The 22,853-nt window shown below is 38.9% G+C and overlaps 1 protein-coding gene across 10 annotated transcripts in view; it reads left to right on the forward strand.

Annotated features, from left to right (window-relative positions):
• The window catches only part of PHF14 (PHD finger protein 14), a 155,853-nt gene that overhangs the window by 58,231 nt on the left and 74,769 nt on the right, over positions 1-22,853 (forward strand). For all 10 annotated transcript variants that reach the window (XM_063123436.1, XM_063123414.1, XM_063123427.1 and 7 more), the window contains 2 exons: positions 3,425-3,475; positions 3,584-3,705. In XM_063123436.1, the coding sequence (XP_062979506.1) occupies positions 3,425-3,475; positions 3,584-3,705 (173 nt within the window). The remainder of the gene's footprint in view (positions 1-3,424; positions 3,476-3,583; positions 3,706-22,853) is intronic.

Raw genomic sequence — 22,853 nt, forward strand, 5'->3', positions numbered from 1 at the left:
AGATGGGAGATTACTTGGTTGAAGGTTCACCCACATCAATCAGTGTCCCTGCCAATGATGTGGGGTGGAAAATATTTGAGGTCACATACTTGTCATGTATTGGGACAAAAAAATAACATTGGACACTTTTTTATCTTCATGGTTTACCAAATACAAATAATATAAGCATGCTAAATTAGATCTCTCAATGACGGAGTGGGCAACTTGTGGCCCTCCAGATGTTTTAGCCTGAGGTTCCTATCAGCTCCCAGCCAGCATATCCAATGGTGAGGGATGATGGGAATTGTAGGGCAAAATATCTGGAGGGCCACAAGTTGTTCCCTCCTGCTTGAGGGCATCAGAACATTTTGTGACACAAACTGAAAAATTAACTATGCAAATGACCCTGTGCAGATTAACTTAATTTGCACAGGGTCATTTGCGTTGTTACATTTTCAGTTTGCATGCAAATTAACCTAACTTGCATTGGTTTTTTTTTCTTCTAGATAATCCTCCAATTCAGGTTTTGTTTTTTCAGCAAACCCACATCACTGCTCAATGCACGTTCAAAGCTAGTCCATAAGAAACGAACTTTGAAATTATGGGAGAATTTTAGTGGGGGAAATTTCAGTGATGATATTTGCACATCACAGTAAGCCAGAATTCTCCTCCTGCAAGTGGGAGCAGCTAAACAAACAGTCCATGGTTTGTTTATTGTGTTGTGCAAACCAGGAACTTTCCCAATTTGCATGGCACAATAAGCACTCCATGGATGAAAGATCTTTGGTTTTTTTAGTTACTCTTGCTTACAGTAGGAGCAGTTGAGCAGCGTGCACCACCATGCTTGGTCCAGCCACAATAAAGCACATCTTTTCATAAGCAATTGTAAATTATTTGAAATACACATTGGACTGTGATTATTATTTAACATAATACTAATTTTAGAGCGCCACTGATTAATATGCCTGTGGTTAAAACTTCTTTAACAACTTTTTTTTACAGCAATCAAAGTCTCAAGCTCTCTGTTATGGGCTATGATTATGATCAGCGAATAAATAGGTTCTAGAAAATACTAATGGAAAGGAATAACAACTGAGATTTCTAATGGAGAAAAATCCTTAACCGTCAACTGCTAACTTTTGGAAGTGATTGATAAAAACTGGAGTATCATAATACCCCTATGTTGTATTCTGTTTTGTATCCAAAAATGGTTAGCATCAGACAAGATAGTGGAGTGGATGGACTGCTGACCAGATTTAACTAGTCTTTTTATAATGTTGTGAGGCAGATTTATTGTTACTTAAATGGTGCAATTAATATTGCGTTGTAAAAAGATAGTTCATTTATCTCAATCTGGACTTCCGGATGTGACTTGTTTGCTTGATCTCCAAACTAAAAGGACGATGTTATGGTTCACTGAGCCCTTTCATGCTTTTTTGTTGATTTCCTTTCCTTGACATTGTGAGTGTAAACTAAATTAAATTATGTTGCACCACCAATTGGCAGTACTGAAATAGTTGCCACTTCTGGTGTGATAACCATTCCATCTGCTCAATATGCTAGTAGCCAATGAAAGCAGATGGTGTTGCACTTTGCTGAAATATGTTGCAGATTTCCTTTTTTTATATAAAATAAATGGAGTGCTTGAATCTACAATTTGTTTTCCATGCTTGCTTGTTTCATAGTTAATTTTTTTTGGAGGGGGGGTATTTCCATATGTCTGAATCCTGATATATCATTAGTATTGTAGGTTCTGGATGATCTGCCAATAAACTTCTGGCACCAATCTTTTTTTGCATTTCAGTCCACATTAATCTAAAACTGTATAATTTGACACAAGGGTTTGGCTAAATTGCCCTGGTTAACACTGAACCATTGAAATTCCCCAGATTTTGAAGCACTTCTTCCACTTTTAGGGATGGAACCAACAGCATGCATTTCAGTGTTAATTGCTTTGCATGTAAGGAATACGTTTAATAAGGTTACATTAATTAATTAATGCAATTGCCACAATTACTTTGGAAATGTTTTTTGAGACTAGGTCCCATCCAGCCACTTTTTTTCACTGTTTGATATTGGCACAAAGTTCTGATTAAATACTGTTTTTAAAAGTTACATATTTATAAAATATTTCTACTATATGTGAATATGTAAAATGTCTTAGACATTTGTAATATTTGTGGACTGTAAATGCTTTTCTCTTCTTATAAGCTGAAAAGTGAAATCTACCAGCTATTAACTCCTAGTATCTTAGAATTGTCAGCAGCTCTTTGGTACATACTATTTAGATTTAGAGAGGTATAAATGGTATATAAAATTCATTTTCATGTTGTTTTTCTTATCCTTATTGTGAGAAAGCAACCAAACAAATGAAATATTGTGCACCAATGTGAACTTCTTAACTGGAATTAGTGTATATATATTGCCATCAGCTGGCCTTCTTAGGTGATTGCACATCTTGTATATAAGTATGCCCAAGCCAGAATGGTGTTAACTTTTCTTATATGATGATAATACATGATGTTTCTCAGTTACTGTACATCAATTGATTTTGCCAAATTCTCTAGGCACAGTCTTTTAGTACGTTAATAGGTAGATGTTATTTAAAGTGCCAGTTACAAAATACTTGCTATAGGAACAATTTGGAATTAAAGTTGAGATTTTGGATAAGGGCTTTTGGTGAGTGGGATGGACACAGTCTCAGCTACTTTAAGACTTGGATTTCTCCATTGATTTCTATGGGCAACTCTTACTTCTATCCTTCAGGTCATTAAAACAAAAAGTGCTTCTCAACAAGTGGATGAGGAAATGACCTATCCAGACAATGCAGATGGTTCTTTCTGCCCATTTTATATCTGTTTCTCTCTTCTTCTTCCCTCTTTTGCTTATTCCTCACCAAGGATGAAAGAGAAGGAGAAAAATGGAGCTAAGGACTAGGAAGAGACAGATGTAACAGCCCAACCTCCACTCTCCTCCTCACCCTCTCAGTGCTCCTTGCCTTCTTTCTCAGCTAGCCTCTCCAGCTATTTGATCTGCAGCATTTTAAAACTTCCTGGACTGCTGTGGCCACACCCTCCTCTTCACATGCCTCTGCCTCCTAGTCAGCCCGCCAGCTGATTCTATCTCCCTCTCACCTTGATTTTCTTTTCCAACTGATTTGATGTTCCATTGCCACTGAACATTCTCAATCCACATTGGGTTGTTTTTGTCCCCCACCCCACCCCTTCTAAAGTTTTTTTGTAATTCTGCAAACCTTGAGATTGCCACAAGCCTGCCCATTTCTCATTCTTTCATGAGAATGGTGCTGTTTCGGCTACATAAGAATCGGCACTCACCCTAAAACTTTGCAAACATAGAGAATAATAAGCAGGTCTTACGTGCTTGGAGCTTTGATTAGTTCAGTTCAGCTTCAATGGTGTTAATTTTAAAATATATTTACTTTTAGAGAACTAGAGGACGAAAACGAAGCTATCTTCCTGAAGAAGAAAAACCTGAGGTTGGAATATTGTGATTTTATTTATTTTAAGTTACATTCGTCAAAATGTTGACGTTCTGGTGAATAATGTTTGCTAAAACTAAAATACTTGTTTTTCCCTGTTGATAGGAACGTATTCCAAGAGAAAGAAGGCAAAGACAGTCTGTAGTACTAAAGAAGCCCAAGTCTGAGGATTTAAGAACTGAATGTGCCACATGTAAGGGAACTGGAGACAATGAAAATCTAGTCAGGTAGGTTTAATGCTGTGACCTTTTCCAGAGGGGATTAAAGTTCCATCTTCATCACTTTCTCATCATGGCTATAATGAATGAACTCTTAAAACAGAATGCTTTTTTTTTTTTTAAAAAAAATCTGATTTAGGGGAAGCATTTCTTCGGAAACAGTGATTTGATCTAATTATTGACTTGCCACATACATTTACCCTATGGCTTTAGATGCGACTAAGCAGAGTAATGTTTTTCTAAAATAAGAGAATTAATTCCCTGTCGTCAGGGTGAGTTGCCAGAGTTGTGTAACATTTCACAAAGATAAACAAGCCAACCCTTTCAGCTGCAGAGTACAATATTAGCTACTGCTCTTCTACCTGAGCGAGTTATATATGAAGTTAGCTTTAAGTCTCCTGAAACCACTGAAATCATTTGGACATGCTAAAGAAAGGTTTAATCTCAGTGCAATCTGAGGAGTGCCTCCTGATTATCTGTTTTCTCCTCTGAAGAACAGCAGGAATAATCTGACCTGTTAAAATGGTAGAATGTATACTTTTTGATTCAGAATTCAAGCCAAGAAGGTGTGGTCATCAAATATAGCTGTTAACTATTAATACCCAGATAAGTGGTTTGTCCTTGACTTTGACTTTGTCTGCCTTGTAAAAATGGAATCATTCAAGAAATCCTGACTTGGCTTTTGGTGTAAAAGAACATCTGATATCAGTTTCTACTTTATTTGAGAAAACTTCCATTAATTATTACTTTTGGTCTTCCTGTAAGGAGATGCAAAAATGTTTCCTTAATTCCGATAGCAACCATTATTGATTTTTTTAAAATTAAACTTGTATGATGGCCACGGTCTTGTTGTGGTGTAAAAAGGTATAGCAGAGATGAATACTGCTGGACCGTGAGAGGTAAGTGTGGAAAGAAAAACAAAGGAAAAAATGCAGAAGAGACAAATTAGTGCAGAGAGAGCAAAATAAAGCCAAATGGCATAATAGCTCACACTGTTATGATAATTCAGCATTTTAGCTGTGCTTCTTCTCCCCTTCCCCATATATTGAATGTTTAGTTTGAACTTTGCAATCTTACTCGTGTAACGTGGATAGTTCAGTGGTGGTTTTTCAGGGTGTGGTCAAGCTAAATGCACAATTGCATGTAGACATGGACATTCATAGAAAGCATCTTATAAATGATGTTGAGTACTTACTAAGAATGAAAAGACTTCCATATCCAGTTTCCTTCTCTCAAGGATTTTAGACACTGCAGTATGGTCAAGATCTGACACTTCACTGTCAAGTTAATAGTAGGAATTGCTGCTACATATCTGCCCTTCTGAACTAAGCTTTTTCAATGAAAAGTACAACTTCCCGCGTGTAGGCTGCAGCACAGTGAGGCAGTTTACAGCACATGCCTTGATAATAGTGTTGTGGTTCTGAAAGTCAGTATTCCTGATCTTTTTGCTGCCTGCAACACTTTCAACATGTTTAAAAGAAAAGGAAAGCATTGTTAGAAGCCTGCAAGCTCTTGAGAGTATCAAGTCATTTTTCCTGCGTTGTTTCATATGTATATACTGTTTTGATGCGATCTCTGAATGGAAAAAGTTAAAAAATGGTATTTTTAAATAAACTTCCATGTTGTGTTCTGAGAAGTTCTTGAGTTTATGTACAAGCTTTTTTAAAGCTTATTCTTTCTGTGCATCAGGCTGTGCTTCTTGGACAATACAGCCTGAAAATACATGCTAGTATGGCTACCTGTGACAGTGATGCAGGGTCAATATAATTTTGTGTAACACCTTGGATCATAGTGGTATGCTAATGCTATACAAACATTTAATGCAGCAGAACCAGATTATTAGTTAGCCTGTCTACTTACTTTTTTTATTTGAGATGCAAATAATTTGTGTAAAATTCCCTAATTGGTTTTTTTTAAAAAAGGTAATTTATAGGACTCCCCTGTGGAGAACTTTGAATCCCCGCCATATAGATTTTACTTTCTGGGATAGTGCTTAGTGGTATTGCAGGAATACCTGTTGGGAATGGCTGCTTGAGGAGTCCCATATTTCCAACAAAGTCTATTATTAAATGCATCTCTTTTGTCCAGCAACCAAAATCGTTTCCAATTCTTCCATCTGTTAGTAGGGTGCCTGTTTTAAGAATGTACTTTTAAAAAAAAGGGTCACAAGAACAGTTCCTGTTTCATCTCTCAGCAGTGGCTAGAAGTATTATTGATTGAAATGAACTTGCTTCTCAGCCAAAGACTATATTTAAGGGAATGTATATGATCAATTGAAATCCTTTGTCCTAAGAGACTTCCCTACCTTATGTGAAAACTTCACAATGTTTTTGAAGCTCACCTACCCTTTCTCTTTCCAAGAATTTACAGATGGCATTTATTAAGCTAAATGCTGGCGCTTCCCTCTTCTTAAGGCTACCTTAAACAGCATCTGCCAATGAGAGGTTTCTGAACAAATCTGAGATTATGACTGTATGTTCATGTAAAATACTAGGTTATGCTTCTGTACTGTGTAACGTAATGTTATTTTCATTTGTGATTTTTGTCAATATAGTTACTAAATATGTTTAGATAAAAAGGTATCTCGCAGTGTATACTCAGGGTAGTATCCAACGGTGTCATTCCACAAGCTCAGATAGTGCTAGCAGCACTCTGCTGAATCTTTCTGTTGTGCAAACATGTGCATTATGCTTGCACAACTAGTGCAACTTCAGCTGGATTCTCCGCTTGCTTGTAGTTCAGAATCTACTTTCCAGTAGTGCACAGTTATTTGTGCTAGTGGCATGACGCTGTTGGATACTGATCTCAGTGTTTAAGTATAGTAGGAGACTGGATATAGATGAGATAACTGAGGCTGAATCCAAACAAGGCTTAAAATTGTGTCTGGCAGTTCTAATGATGTGGAGGGAAGGAAGCATCTACCTTTGAAGATCAACTGTTGGTTGTTTGGGGACACACAGCCTTGCGGTACTTCTGGATCCATCACTTCACATCTGGAATATATGATGGCTATGTCCCGAAAATACTGGAATTATGAAATTATGCACCAGGTCCACAGGGTGTATCTATAATCCTGGAGTTGCAATTTAAGTTGATAGTTACACATTTCAGACCATAATACAAATGAGACTGATTTTTCTCCTACCTTGTTCCTTGTTGCAATCCAGCCCAAAGTATCTTTCAAATCTTAGCTCCATATGCCAAGATTATATAAAGTGAACTCACATGAAGGTATTATTGATATTATTGGAACTCACTATTACAGATTTTTTTTACTTCTCCTACAGAATTTCCAGACTTCAATTCTGTGCATTTTCCATAGCACATATTTATTGATATTATTTATTTTATATGTTTATGTATTACCTTTTAACAAAAATTTCAGTGATTAACCTAGTAAGTTTTCTCTATGGTTTCATCTTCAATCTTTGAAAAGGACATTTTTTCTGTTACTTCTCTAAAATGTTCTCAGTCACTAAAGTTTGTTATGTCGGCACTGTGACTTTAATTTAGTAGAGTTGTATTTCATATTTATTTTTACATGTATTCATTTTAGAATTCATTCTATCACATTCTGTTATAAATGGGATATCTTTCTCTCATGGGTAGTATGAGGCATACGTTTATTTAATTCAGTACTATTAAGCCTGTAGATAGTCCAAGTATTTTGACCATCATTGCTTAGATATAACCTTTATTGATTTTGAATATATATATATATATATATATATATATATATATATATATATAGTGGAAGCTACTACTGCAGATCTCTGATACTTCTATACAAAATTTTAAAAAGCTGAAAGGCACAGGGATACTTTAGCAAATCTCAAGAGGTAGCATACACTTAATGGAATGTTAAGTTTAATTTCCTTGAAAGAGCAGACCCCACCCCCCATGCCATGTAACTGCTTTCGTAACATCCTGCAGTTTCAAAGTGGTTTGCCATGTGGCATAGCAGAAGAGGATGGTTTGCTATTTGAGAATCACAGATCCAGAGGCCACTTTGATGCTCAGAATGAGTGGGATGATTCTTTGGATCTGGAACATAGTCTTACTAAGTTTTTCATAAGAATTTTAAATATGAAAGTTTCATACAAAATGTTGGTGTGTAACTGGTATCGTAGTAGTGAATGCTGCTTTCTGGGATTCTTTGCAGCTCTCTACAGTTTGGCTTTTGGCTATCTGTTCTATGTCTGATTTCTCCATCTATCTGAAAGGGTGTGATTCTTTGAAATATGCATATTACATGTTTCTATAATGTCCAATCTGAAGGTGCCACAGAATTGCAGAGGATTTCACCATACTAATAGGAAACTCAATAAATGAATGGAAAATAAGGAAAATAAATATATAGAGCAATATCAAAACACTACAGAGTTATTTTAAATGAATAGCCTTGCTTAAGGTAACATTTTTGTAAAGCAAGGATATCCATTTTTATAGCCTTGTGAGCATTGCCGTGAATGTGTACATAACATCCAGGCACTCCAAGGCCTGTTTTATTACTGCTGTCAGAATTTATAGATGGATCATTTTGTGGAGCATTCCATTATCATTGAGAGCTGCTGTCCTACAGCTTGCATCCTACTCCTTTTTGATATAATAACTAACTTTTTCCTTCTTTGCCTGATTTATTTTATTTTGTTGTTGAATATCAGTTTGCCACACACAAAAAATGTGGAAGAAAAAAAATGGTTTTCAACCACAGAAGGAAAACTGAGTTATGAGTAGACATCTCTATACGTCAGGGCATTAGATCATATGGATCCTTGTTCTTCGGAATGAACATTGCAAAACAATAAATAACATAATAAAATAGCATTAAGGGCATATTTGAGCATAAACATTTATGTTTCAAGCTTCTGCTAGCCTCTGGGATGTGGTTGAGTGGGATTTGAACCATATTAGCGGGTAGAATGTTTTTGTTAGTTTATTTCATACTGTGGATCTAATTCTTGTTGTAAAATTAGTAGATTACCAGGGAGATTTATGAATTTGCTAGTGTTTGTTGTTACAAGTTCAAAACTCTACAAAGCCTCTTCAGTTCTTCTAACAGAGTGCTCCATGAGTGAAATTAGTAACTTTTCAATCACAACTATAATACATATAAAGTAAGACATCAGGTGAAAGGCTTATGTTGCACCTCAAGGATTAACAAAAGTATTTTGACATAAGCATATGTTTTATGAGTTTTCAGGATGAGATATGAATTCAGATACTACCTCAAAATAGGTACAATTAAGGCTGAAATAAAAGAGGTTAAAAATAATACTGAGGCAGATTTCACTGTAGTATTCCATGGCAGTATACCAGCTCTGGTATTAGCAAAACACCTGTGTGCAATTATAGTAGTAAAAGAGGGTGTGTGAATTCTTTGGTTATTTGTTTAGGTATAAATTCATTCATTCACTTCATTTTCTATACTGCCCAATAGCCAAATTGTAGAGGATTTCACTATACTAATAAGAAACTCAGTAAATGTACAGAGCAATATCAAAATACCACAGTTACTTTAAATGAATAGATTTGCTTAAAGTAACATTCCCAAAAATTACAATAAACAAAACCGATAACATATAATTTTTAAAAACAATTTAAAACAGCTAGGAACAGTTACCATAAGATACCAGAGCCCGATGAAACAACTGACATTAAAATCCCATCATTTGTACCTCCCAGTAGCAGAATTTTCTGCCATCAAATGCCTAGCCTGGCATCAAAAAGATGACAGTGTTGGCGCTCCGTAGGCCTCAGTGGGGAAATCATTCCACAATCAGAGCTATCTTAAAGAAAAGCCTGTCCCTTGTTGCCATCCTTCAAGCCTCATCTGGAGGAGGACTTTAGTTGGCAACCATAGTGTATGGGTAGGTTCATACTGGGAGAGGCACTCCATCTGGTATTGTATTCCTGAGTTTTGAAAGGCTTATAGGTCAATTCCAGCTCAGAGTTGAGCTCAAAAATGTACAAGCAGCCAGTGCAAGCAGGCTGAAATTGATGTTTTTTGTTCAAACCTCCTGTTCTATCAATATGGCCACCACATTTTGTACTTCTGAACCATCTTCAAAGGCAGCGTCATGTAGAGTGCATTGTAGTAATCTTACATGGAGGATACCAGACCAGCAACAACTGAAGCCAGATTATTCCTGTTGAAATATGAGCATAGCTTAGCCACCAGCCAAAGCAGGTACTGTGTGCCACTGAGGCCACCTGAGCCTCAAGTGTCATTGATAACTTCAAGAGAAACCCTACACTATGAGCCTGCTCCTTCAGGGTGAATGCAACCCCATTCAGAACAGATTGCACATCGTCAATAGAATCAGAAGAACTGCCCACCAACAGCATCCCAGTCTTGTCTTCATTGAACTTCAGTTTATGCGCCCTCCTCTAGTCCATTATCACAGCAAGGCACTAATTTATCATATCTACAGCCTCACCTGATGAAGATGAAAAGGAGAAATACAGCTGTGTGTCATCAGTATACTTCATAATCCACAGGGCTGAGCAATATCCTCCAAGGACCACTTTCTAAGTAGGAGCAAAACCACTGCAATGCATTCCCCACCCCCACCCCCACTCACACAATTATCCAGAAGGATACCTGTCAGGTTTCCCTGTCTCTCATGACGTTCTGGCAAATTTTCATGGAACCCAAATCAGTGAGACTTGTTTATTGCAGAAAATTCCGTGGCAGAAGCGTAATGGTTACACACTTCAGAAATCGTATAGCTGATGGTCCAAGAAATTCCAGAACTGTCCAAAGCTAATCACTACTACCATGACGATCCTTATCAACACGGTTTCCCCACTGCCATCTCCATAGTTCTGAACACAAAGAAAGGACAATCCATACATGGGTTCCAAACCCGGAAGAGGGAGGGAGGATGATTCCTGACATGATATCTCAGGCCATCAAAGGAGCAAATTCTTGAAAAGCTAGATCGTACATTGGTAACTCCAGGCAACATGGTCAAGACATAAACAAGATCAAAGGGAGAGGAAAACCCTCAAACGCAAGGAGTTCCAAGCCACTGCTTTTGCACAGGCAGCTCCTTGCCATTTGAGTACAAGCAGAGGAAAGAAAGTTCAGCAGTCAATGATCAAACCCAGTCTGCTGGTACACTGAGCTGACGACAAACAAAGAGCTCATCTTCACCAAGCAGGGTATTCCACTATGAAAGCGGTATATAAAAGGCAGGAGCCACACTACTGCTTTATAGCGGTATTGAAGTGCACTGACAACTGTTGGGGCCCATTGACACATCTACACCAAGCAGGATATAGCGGTATGAAAGCAGTATATGGTATGTGTCAATGGGCCCCAACAGTTGCCAGTGCACTTCAATACCACTATAAAGCAGTAGTGTGGCTCCTGCCTTTTATATACTGCTTTCATAGTGGAATATCCTGCTTGGTTTAGATGAGCCCAATGACACACAATCCAAAGCAAACGAGAACTCAGGTCTATGAAATCCCCACAGTACTTTGCATGGCAAGTTTTTAGTTCCACTTAGGAGGGAGCATGCACAGAGTGCCCCCAGAGTTTCAGACAATGATGGATCCAAACAGGGAGGTTTTCCAGGAATGCAGAGCAGATGTTCCTAGCTCAGCTGCCTTAGTGATTTCCACATTCTCCAAATAGACCAGGGTTTCAACAGGAAAGCCAGCTACATCATCCAGGAAAAAACTCAGAGCCGTCTGGAAGCCATCCAGATCCATTAGCTTCTAAATAGGTTCCCCACCTTGCAAAGGGGAAATACTACTGTAAATCTAAACCTCAGCAAGAGGTGATCCATCCACACAAAAAAGGGGGTTGAATCAAAGTCCTCCAGCTTTTGATCACCATTTCCATGGCCAGATGAAAAAGCCAAGTCTAGAGTGGGCACTCCTACAGGTGTGGGTCTGATGACATGTTGGGGCACTAAAATGTAAGTGAGGGGATGCTTATGCAAGATATATAGCAGAAACGTTTTAAGGGCTGAGAGTAGAATTTGAAAATCCGACACAGCAAACAAACATGGTCTATTTTAACTAACGCTACCATAGTTGATAGTCTCATGAGCATTTGTGTTTGCTATCCTGTCTTGAACTTCTGAACATGGCATCCTTTTCCTGTAGAGCGTACCGTTTCTGGTTACTTCCATATCTGCAATGAAACCATGCTAAAGGAATGTATAATGGAAGCAATGAGTTGACATTGCAAGATTGTGTAGTAAGTGACTTTTACCACTGCACATAAACAGAGCAGTTATTCTAAATCATAGCATCGGTTTCAGTCAGATAACCACTAAAATCACTACACTGTGGTCTGCTGAAAATGCCATCATCCTTCATCTGCCACATTAAGCCCGGGGAGAACATGCAGCAGTAGTGCCTGCACTGCTGTGGAGAGGGATGAGCCCTGAACCAAGTGAAAAGATGTTCTGGAAGAACAGTAACCTTTCCTATGATGTGTGCCTTTTCCATTACATTTTTGACACAAAATGCTGCCAAATGATTTAATGGTGACATTTTGTTTTGCTGACTTTCCTTTTTTCTCATTAAAAGGAAACAAAAGTTGGGTTACGAAAGGAATGAGGGGGCCAGGCATATTGAATTCTGCTACAGGAATCCTACGTTGTAAAATTATTAAACGTGAGGTTTTTCTGCAGCCCCACTGGTAATGGGTTTTATTTGATTCTTTTCCTATATTTTTAAAATAATACTGATCTCCTGTGATGGTATCATACCCTTTAGTTCTTTAAGGTTAATTTATATTGTCTCTTCTTCTTCTCTAGAGATTGCATACAAAGTAGCTTGATTAACTAGAAGCATGTATTTTTTTAATTAGCAGTCACAGACACAATGCCCATTGTCTGATGTATATTATTAGAAAGAGTTGTTGAAGAGGGCACCACAGCAGCACACATAGCAGCCACTGCCTGCCATAAGAAAGGGGATAACTTTGTGGGGAGAGCAGAAGCATAAATACATGTTTAATAAATCATCTAGTTTAATATACTATATGGTTCTAAAATTATATTCATTAAAAAAGGGAGGGTCTGAAAAATGCCTTCCCAGAATTTGATATACATTGGATTTTATTTTTTAAAGAGCTGATGGCAGATCCCTATTTTGTTTTGCAGTTCTCTTTGTAACTTTAGTTCCATTCAACGTTCTCCCTTCTCATAATTAAGTGAGGGGGGAGCACAGAAAAGGCCACTGGCACACACACCCTTGTGCAACCCTCCACAATTTGGGGACTCGATGATTGGGTTTGGAAGATCATGGGAGTGAAAGAAGCCATCGTGGCTTCTTCCCCTGCCCCCCTGTATGTTCCGTGCACATAAAAGTGGTTTGCGTAGTTACCCACGATGCAGCTCAGGTTCTGCAAATGGGTAGAATTGGAGGATCCCTGTTATCTACATGATACTGGGCACGTCTACACCTTAAGGGTGTAGAGGGAGGGAGGGGGGAGGATTGCAGACTTACCTGCTTACGCTATCCTCCCCAGTGCCCCGACGGCCACACAATGTCCTGGGAGAAAAGAGGGACGTCACGGCCGGTATTTTTTATTTTAAAAAAGAAAATGGGAGAAGAGGGCAATTGTGCTCCACCAAAAAAGTGAGTTTAAAAAAACACACGAACCCGCTCCCCATCCCACCCGTGATGGGCACAGACTGCCCCCCGTGCAGCTCTGTGCCCATTTTAAGAGCCCCGCTACTCATGAGGAGGAAAGGACGACCCAGGAGCAGTGGCCACTTGAGTTTTCCGCAGTCCCAGATATCCCTGGGAAAGTCCCTGGTTGCCCCTGGGATTCCCTGTGCGTCATTTGGATGCACAGGGACAATCCAGGGACTACCCCGGGATATAGGGATGGTGTAGACCTGCCCACTGTCTTATGTGTCCCTTTTCTCTTGCAACAAGTTAGTTCACTTGATTAGTGGTCAAAACCTGAGGAGTGGGGAGTCAGAGTTAACAAGAGAGCAGCAAGGGCAGTTTCCCCCTGTTGTATTCCTATTCCTGGACAGCCCCAACCCAGAAAATTTGGAACAGCCCTGTACTTCTGTACTCCACACGAAAAGAACTACTGGGAGATTGAAAACTAGTGGTAGGCAGAGAAAATTCCTGATGCTCTATTTTAAATATTTTTAAAAGCTATGAATGTTGATAAGAAAGATGCCATGTAAAACAACATTCCCCCTTCCCATTCCACACTCCCATGGGACTAAAATTCAACACAAATGCCTGTGTATATAAAAATAGTTTACAGATATTGATTTATGAAATAGGAAGTGCTGTTTCTAGTTGAATCATTAGTATAAATGCATTATATTCTATTCCAGGTGATGGTCTCAGCCAGCTCAAACAGGTCAGAGGTCTAGATCCTCACTCCAGGAGCAAAACGTTTTAGGCTATAACTCCCAGCATTCCTGACTATTGCCTTGTTGGCTGGAGCTAATGGGAGTTGAAGTTCAAAACATCTGGACCACGCCAGGTTGGAAAAGCTTCATCTTAGCATGGCTCCGCCTGCCCTACTCTTGTTGGGGGGGGGGACCCCACTTAGGCGGCCCAGTTGTTTCTCATTATCTATCAGGGTTATAAATGCTTCGTGCCAGGCCTAAGGAGTTGCCTGACAACAGCCAGAGTCTGGTTTTGTTTATATGATGCTCTAGTCTTATTTAAAGTGCCGCTGCCATTTTCTCTAATCTCTTTGTCTGCCTGCCTGCTTCCTTGGATCCTCCTTCCAGCCCTCGTTTGGCCCAGTGCTTAGAGTAATACAAATGCGGCAACATTTATCATCATCATCATTTCTAGGCGGTTTACAACAATTCATAAAAATACAACAGCATTACAAAATATAAAAACTGTCTAAAACATTTTAACAGAGAAAAATTAAAACAATGTAAGCAGCTAAAAGCAATTTAAGCCAACAACATGTTCATGCATTTCAATTTAGTGACTACCTTCTGTTTATGTGTTGGGGCAGGATGGGTCTGATGAAGGTCAATGACTGTTGTGATAATTTTAGTAAATTTTGTTAAGCTTTATTGGAAGGAAAGTGTTCATAATTCAGTTTTGTGTTTAAGTGATGGAACCAAGCATTTTTGTAGTGATAGGTAACGACGTCACATTTAAACTATGTTAAAATAACTGAAAATCTGGTGTTTATCCTCTACATTCATAGAATTTATTTGACCAAAATATACAAATTCCCAAGCTGTCTCTTCAAAATGCATTGTTAAAAAATATGTGCGTGTGGCAAAATCGTTTTGGTGATTGTAAGCTGCTTCCAACAGCAGTAAAACCCAATGAAAGTGCTCTCTACTCTCCATAATAATTTCTTAGGAAAATATCACTGAAAATAGGAGTGAATATGAACTGACGCAATTCTGTTTTTATTAACTATCTACACCTGAAATTATATCTGAAGTAGTTCTGTATCTAAAGTCACAAAGATATACAGCATCTGATGCTAAGAATTATCATAATGTAAAGCTTGTTTGATTGATGGTATTTTGCTGTTATGTGAGAAGGAAAGAGACTAGTCCCTGTTCTAATCTAATTCCTTCAGTTGCTGTTCATATCAAAATAACTGCAAAAACAGTGTTTTTAATCAGCTACCATATTTTAATTGATGCAATAACTAATTGAATATTTCAAGGTGGGTAATAGTGAAAGAACTTTCTACTAAGTAGCATAAGCCAGCCATTTACTCTTTTGAAATCATTACATTCATTTCCTGAAATAAGAATTTTATATCACTGACCATGGTGAGCAATATTCATTCCTCAGGGAACAGCTGGGGAATAAAATCTAGAGCGGAGCTGAATTTTCATCAGTTTTGTTTAGAATGTGCACATTCACTTAGGGTGAATCCTTTGGCAAACAGCAGGATGAATTGCATGACAATCAAAAGTGTTCCATTTCTTCTTCTTTTTTTGTCCAAGGCCTAGACACTAATTGCACAACTGTGGGGGGAAATTCTCAAGGCTTGGGGGATCTCTACAGCATCTGAACTAGGCCAGAAGGGTTCAGAGGAAGGAATTTATTTAGTTCAGGTGCTTTTGTAAATCGCCCAGAGAGCTTCCGCTAATATTAATAAATAAATATTAGTTGCTTTTTTTGGACATGTTTAGGAGAAACTCCTGCATCCAATGAGCTAAAAGCTTAGGCAAGGTCCCTTTTATTTTCTGTACTTTCTCTAAGCTCTTTCCCAGTTGATGTGGATGTAGATATGAATGGAAGTGGAACTAGGACAAAGCTCTTATAAATCTTACAGGCTTGGGGGAAGGCTTACAGAGAGTAGATAAAGGAACTCTGCCTGGGCATTAGGATTGAAGACCTTCGTTTAGCTTGATCAGACAAACTCTGATTGCATTGCACTCTTGCTTCTAAGGGTTGGTGTCTTACCTGTGGACATTACTTCATCAATGCCTACCCTAAGATATTTTGAAATAAAAAAGGAGGTACCACTTGGCATAGATCTCAGTTCTTCAGATTACAGGGTAGTATTATGTGGGAGAAATCGGTAGTTAATTTGGCCCACTTAAGCTACTTCATTCATATTCAGGGTTAATGCAAGGATGGTATTTATTTGTTTTTGAAACACAAAGAATTGTGTGGACAGAAGTTACAATGTAGTTGTAATCTGATCGGTAATATTTCTTAGAAGGGCAGAGCCACAAGTATGCTGCTTTAAAGTCTTAGCATATTTGTGTCTGACAGGTTCTGTAAATATCTGCATGAAATTCTATCAGGTGATCATTCAGTTGTAAGTGTAGGGTAACAACAAGTTAGTTTAAAAACATAGCATTTCGCTTAAAAATGGGAGGTGAATTGTCATTAAGGCTACATAATCTCTAATGAGAAAATCAGTAGCTCTCTAACATGCTATTCAGTATGTCTGGAAACATGTGTATATAGTAGTTAATGACACCCTCCTGTTACAACTTCTTCCCTTTGCTGCAATTGACAAAATGTTTGTTAAATGTGTATTTAAAACATTTATATCCCTCCCCCTTTCCACTGCATAGCAACCCTCAAGGTAGCTTTACAAGCAACATAGTAACAGCATACTTTATAAAAACACTAAATTAAGATAGAAAAAAAAACTCAGTAGGGAGGAAAATTTCCAAGAAAAAAAACCCCTCTGGTAAGCCAATTGGCTCAATGGAGCAAGATGTGTTTTATATGGTGTAAAAGGGGAAGGGGGCCAAGCAGATCTCGGGGTAGGAGATTCCAAGTCTGGACATCACTGCAGAGTAGGTATTTCTTTTGTACTGTGAACTGAACTTCCAGTAGCAGCGGGACACAGCATAAACCCCAAAGACTTGATTTGGTAGGTTCATGCAACTGTTGCTGGTCTTTCTGGTATCCTGGCCCTAAATTGTTTAGGGCTTAATAAGTTATTACTAGCACATTGAAATGGGGTAGGAAACAGACTGGAAGCTAGTGAAGTTCATATAACAGCAGAGTAGCAGGATCCCAAAACTTGCACTGGTCGAAAATTGAGCCAAAGCCTTTTGCATTAGCTGGAGTTTCTGGGCACTCTACAGAGGCAGCCCCAGGTAGAATGCATTAGTGTAGTCAGTGTGATATAATGAAGTGTGACCCTGGCTAGGTCCTCTCTTATTTATTTATTTATTTATTTATTACATTTTTATACCGCCCAATAGCCGAAGCTCTCTGGGTGGTTCACAAAAATTAAAACCACAAAAAACATCCAGCAGGTTAAAAACACAATTACGAAATACAGTATAAAAAGCGCAACCAGGATAAAACCACACAGCAAAGTTGATTGTAAGATTAAAATACAGAGTTAAAACAGTAAAATTTAAATTTAAGTTAAAATTAAGTGTTAAAATACTGAGTGAATAAAAAGGTCTTCAGCTGGCGACGAAAGGAGTACAGTGTATGCGCCAGGTGGACCTCTCTGGGGAGCTCGTTCCACAACCGGGGTGCCACAGCAGAGAAAGCCCTCCTCCTAGTAGCCACCTGCCTCACTTCCTTTGGCAGGGGCTCACGGAGAAGGGCCCCTGTAGATGATCTTAAGGTACATATGGGAGGAGGCGTTCCTTCAGATAACCTGGCCCCAAACCGTTTAGGGCTTTAAATGTCAATACCGGCACTTTGAATTGGGCCCGGACCTGGACTGGCAGCCAATGAAGTCCAGGAGAAGGAGCAATTGGTGCACCAGTTGAAGTTTTCAAACAAACAGCTGATCCTCCTATCTGTCATCTGACTATCCAGGAGCAAGAACAGATGTAGGAGCACTCCCAAGCTGAGAACATGGGTCTGCACGGGGAGTGCAGCCCTATTCAAAACAGAATGGGCAGAAGTACTAAATAAGAGTACTTTTGCCTTGTCTGGATCACAGCTCAACTTTTTTCCCACATGAGAGGTAGAGTTGAGTATCATCAACCTATTGCTGACACTGCAGTGTATTTTGAAAGATACATGAGCTACATTTATTCATTTTTTATTTTAAAAATTATATGCTAACAATAACAACAAAACATGAGCTAGAGCAACAAATAAAAATTTATAAAAGCAATGGAATGAGACAAATGAAAGAATTCCTGTCCTGGTCAGGTCAAAAGCCCTCTGGAACTCATGTTTTTAGCTGGCATCAGAATGCTATCAAAGTAGTGGCCAGATGGATCTCCTGGGGCAGGGAATTCCACAGCATGAGCACTGCCACAGAGAAGGCCTTCTCATGCACCCCCACCAGCTATACCTCAGATGGTGGTAGGTTTGTAAAAGTATGTCTCCAGTTGATCTGAGTGGCTGGGCAAGTTTTTGTATCCTGATCCCAAGCCATTATAGCTTTAAAAATGATATCCATCACTTTTAATTGGCCTGGAAGCAGCCAATGTAGCTTCAAAAAGGAGCTAGGAGGAGGGCCTTCTCTGCTGTGGCACCCCGGCTGTGGAATGAGCTCCCTAAGGAGGTTCGCTTGGCACCTACATTATATGCTTTTAAACACCAGGTGAAGACCTTTTTATTCTCCCAGCATTTTAACAGTCTATAAATAAATTTTGACTCCGTGTTTTAAATTTGAAATTTTGCATTGCTGCTGTTTTTATCTGGTTGAGCTTTTATATTGTATTTTATATTATGATTTTATACTGTTGTTTTATACTTTGAATGTTTTTAATTTTTGTGAACCGCCCAGAGAGCTCTTGCTATTGGGCGGTATAGAAATGTAATTAATTAATTAATTAATTAATTCATAAAAACCTACCTACAGTCAGATACTTGGCAACTGCATTTTATACCATCTGAACTTTCTAAACGATTTCAGAAGCATGATACATGTAAGGCTGCAGCTGTTACATTAACTAGTGATTGTGGTTTCCTCACCATGAAATATTGTTCCCCTTCTATGCCTTGTGAATATTCAGATTAGAGCAGGCTTCGCCAACCTTGTACCTCCAGATGTTTTGGACACTTCCAGGATTCATGATAATTGGTCCTAAGCATCTGGAGGGCACCAGGTTGGGGAAGGCTGGGTTAGAGAGATGTATTTTCCCATTTTGGCAAGTTTCTACCATCCATAATTATCTGAGGACATTATTTTTAAAATGTTCAAAGGAACTTAATCTCTCCTGTTTAATCATGGTTGTTGCTGTCGCAGATATGAGTGAAGGTGAGTTTTCTTGATAGAGTTTCATTCACTAGAACTTCTTATTTGACAGATTGTGTTGTGTTGTATTAAATATTTTTAATAAGAGTCTGAAATTTGGAACAAATGCTCATACGCTATACTTCATTTGAATCTACTTTCATCAACTCCAGTTCTGGACACATGCCCAAAGTTTGTGAGTCATATACAACTTTTATTAGTGCTTGTTTATAGAAAATAGAATAAACTAGCAAATTGTCTTTAGTACATGGAATTTGATCAAATATTTTCCAAAAGAGAGTGTGAGAAGAGGAGGGAAACAAATGCAGATGAGTTTACCCCCCAGCATAACAAAAAAAATGTCAGAAGTCAAGAGCATAGATGAGGTGGTTACAACAGTAGTGTGGAAGCATTTATTGAATGTGCAGTGGGAGCAGAAAAACACCCAGACCAGTGTGAAAAAGATCCATTCTAATAGAAATGCTGCAAGGGAAATACTTACATCGCTGCTGGTCCCCATATGTGACAGATGACAATTCAGGAGAAAAGTCGCAGACCACCAGAAGTCAGAGAGCCCATGTGGGAGCTGTCAGAAATTGATCTCAACAATTCTAAGAAATGAGAAAAAGACATTTCCATGACAAAGCTATAGAGCGAAAGAAAGAGAGCCTGACACTTGTCAGGATAGATTTCCACCATCCCCACTGCTACATCTTATTGATGAAGATGTCAGAGAAGGGTGTATTTTTTTTCCTTTTGGAAGAGACCAACGTTGGATTAACCAGTGAACCTAAAATATTAAAACTTTAAATATTTGAACTTTGATGCCAGTCACAAAAGATGGATTAAGTTCGGAAAATGTCTGAAATGAAGGAAAGAATCAACTCCCGTTCCTCAGTCCAGCAGCCAAGTTAGCCGATAGTAATAGAGAAAACTATAAAATGTCAACTGTAAAACAGACTAGCAAAGAAAAAGAACTTGTTGAAACAAGTTTGAAACATTCATATCATTGACCTATCTGAACAAGACTATACAAAGTACCTCTAAAGGCAAACAAAATATATATTCAGAGGGAAACAAGGCCTAAATTGGGAGGGGGAAGAGGGTTCATTTTAGTGCAGATATATTGTGAGTTGTTTCACTGTAAAGGATTCTTCACAGCTTCTTTCACTACACACAAACACACATATTGTTGACTCCTGTTGACTCTTGGCTAAATCTTGTGTTAGCATGTGTTGAAGCATCTGCCCTGTTAACATCAGTAATTTAAGCAGGCAGTCATTATTGATAACTGAAACTAGAAAATACAGCCTTTTTATCAGGATCCAAAGAAACCTGTATTAGATCCATAAGCCCAAGGGCCTTTAGACATATCTTTCACAACCCCTTTCCATGCCACATGGCTAACTGCTTTTGAAAATGAGGGGAATTTATAATATGTTATGGAGGTCAGATGTTAATGCAATAACAACAACAAAAATTCCTATAGAACACTCAATCTTGTGCAAGCTGAAGTTACTATTTGGATCTATTATTATTATTATTATTATTATTATTATTATTATTATTATTATTATATAGTCCGATATTATTATTATTTATATACCGCTCAATTATCTAACACAGATTCCAGAGCGGTGAACATAGTTATAAACAGTAAAAAAAATAAAAAAATAAAAAGCAAATTAAAATTGTTCAATTTAAAAACAAAGGAATGAGAAAAACAGTGGCTAGTCAGTTGAGAAAGGCTTCTCGAAACAGTTTTCAGGAGGAGCCGGAAGCAGCCTAGTGTTGGCGCCTGCCTGACCTCCAGGGACAGGGAGTTCCACAGATAAGGGGCCACTACACTAAAGGCTCTTCTCGTGGATTCCAATTGGGCCATAGGTCCATGTGGAACCACCAGAAGCATGCCCTCTGATGACCTCAATGATCAGGCAGGTTGGTAAGGGAGAAAGCACTCTCTCAGGTATCCTGGTCCCAAGCTGATTAGGACTTTGTACGCTAGTACCAAAACCTTAAACCTGGCCCGGTAGCCAATAGGTAGTCAGTGCAATTCCCTCAGCAAAGGAGTTACATGCTAACAGGCGAGCGGCTGCGTTCTGCACTAGCCCCAGCTTCCAGAGCAGTCTTAAGGGCAGCCCCCACATAGAGCGCATTACAGTAATCCAGTCTTGAGTTTACTAATACCTGGAATTTGATGTTATGGGCAGAGTGTTGGTGGTTTGGGGTGAAGGGACAGCCTCAGGTTTAACACCATTTCCCCTTGGCCTGTCCACCCTTGAATTTCTGGCCCTTCCATTCATCACCTTACTCCACCTATTACAACCTGTCTGCACTCGGTCTGCTTTGCTAGCCCTCACCTTTTAATTCTTCTTCTCCATTTCCTTCTTTCTACCCCTCCCTGTCCAGTTCCCTTCTCTTTTTAGCACCCTCCTGTTGCGTCCCCTCCCTGATTCTGTTTTTCTTTGTATTTTAATTTCAGACAATATGTCTTCCTTCTGTTACTGGAAGAAACAACAATGGAAGTGTAGTCCAGTGGCAAGGGACACAGCAGCCATATGGCAGAAGAGGGACAGTGCAAGGATATAATGCAGGAAGTGGTGGGCAGGAACCTTCGCCAGGTTTATAGATGTGGACAGAAGCAATGATAGGAATCTTCTCTCTCTCTCTCTCTCTCTCTCTCTCTCTCTCTCTCTCTCTCTCTCTCTCTCTCTCTCTCTCTCTCTCTGTCTCTCTCTCTCTCTCTCTCTCTCACACACACACACACAGAGGCAGCTACAGGTTTGCACAGGCAGGACAGACTTGTTTTCAGCACTTTACCAGCTATAGCCAGGGCCTGGAATCAATTAAGAATGAAAAAGCAATCTATTCCCCCAAGTAGGTTCCTAGTTGGGTGGAAGGGCAAATGTCTCTCTCTCCAGAAGGCAGCTCTAGATTTGTGGAGGAAAGGATTCCTCCCTGCTTCTGAACACATTATACCAATCAGTGACTTGCTTTCTGCTTGTTGCACATTGTGCTCTGGGTTCTTTAGGATAATTTGTTTTTGGCCAGGGGTAGAAAAGGAGATGTTCATGGAACGAAGGACCTACCTTTTGGACCGCAGCTTGAGCTAGGTAGCCATTTTTTTGTTGATTACATATGAGCATTCATCATCCCTGATGGTAGGTAAAACAAGTATTGTTTTAACCAAAAGGAGATAATAGGAAAATGTTTCAAACCAGTGTTTTGCCAGCAGGTGACACAACAGTAAAGCATACTTTATTTCTCCCAGCTGCACAGTGACAAAACTATAAACTACTGTGGCTAAGAGTTCTTCTTTTCGACAATTTGCATGCCTTCTTTTGGACAATTGAACAGGAGTGTTAAGAAGTATCTGAAATTCTAAAATGCCCAAAGGGAAATAATAACAACAAGACTTTTCTGAAGTGAGCCACCCCATGAACACAGGAAACATGAGAATCAATATTCTTTTGAGAAAGATGGAACAGATTTTCATGTAGTTGCCCTAATGCATTCACTTCATCACCTCAGAAAACCTAATGGCGGA

Source organism: Elgaria multicarinata, chromosome 1 (genome assembly GCF_023053635.1).
Source record: "Elgaria multicarinata webbii isolate HBS135686 ecotype San Diego chromosome 1, rElgMul1.1.pri, whole genome shotgun sequence".
Lineage (NCBI taxonomy): Eukaryota > Metazoa > Chordata > Lepidosauria > Squamata > Anguidae > Elgaria > Elgaria multicarinata.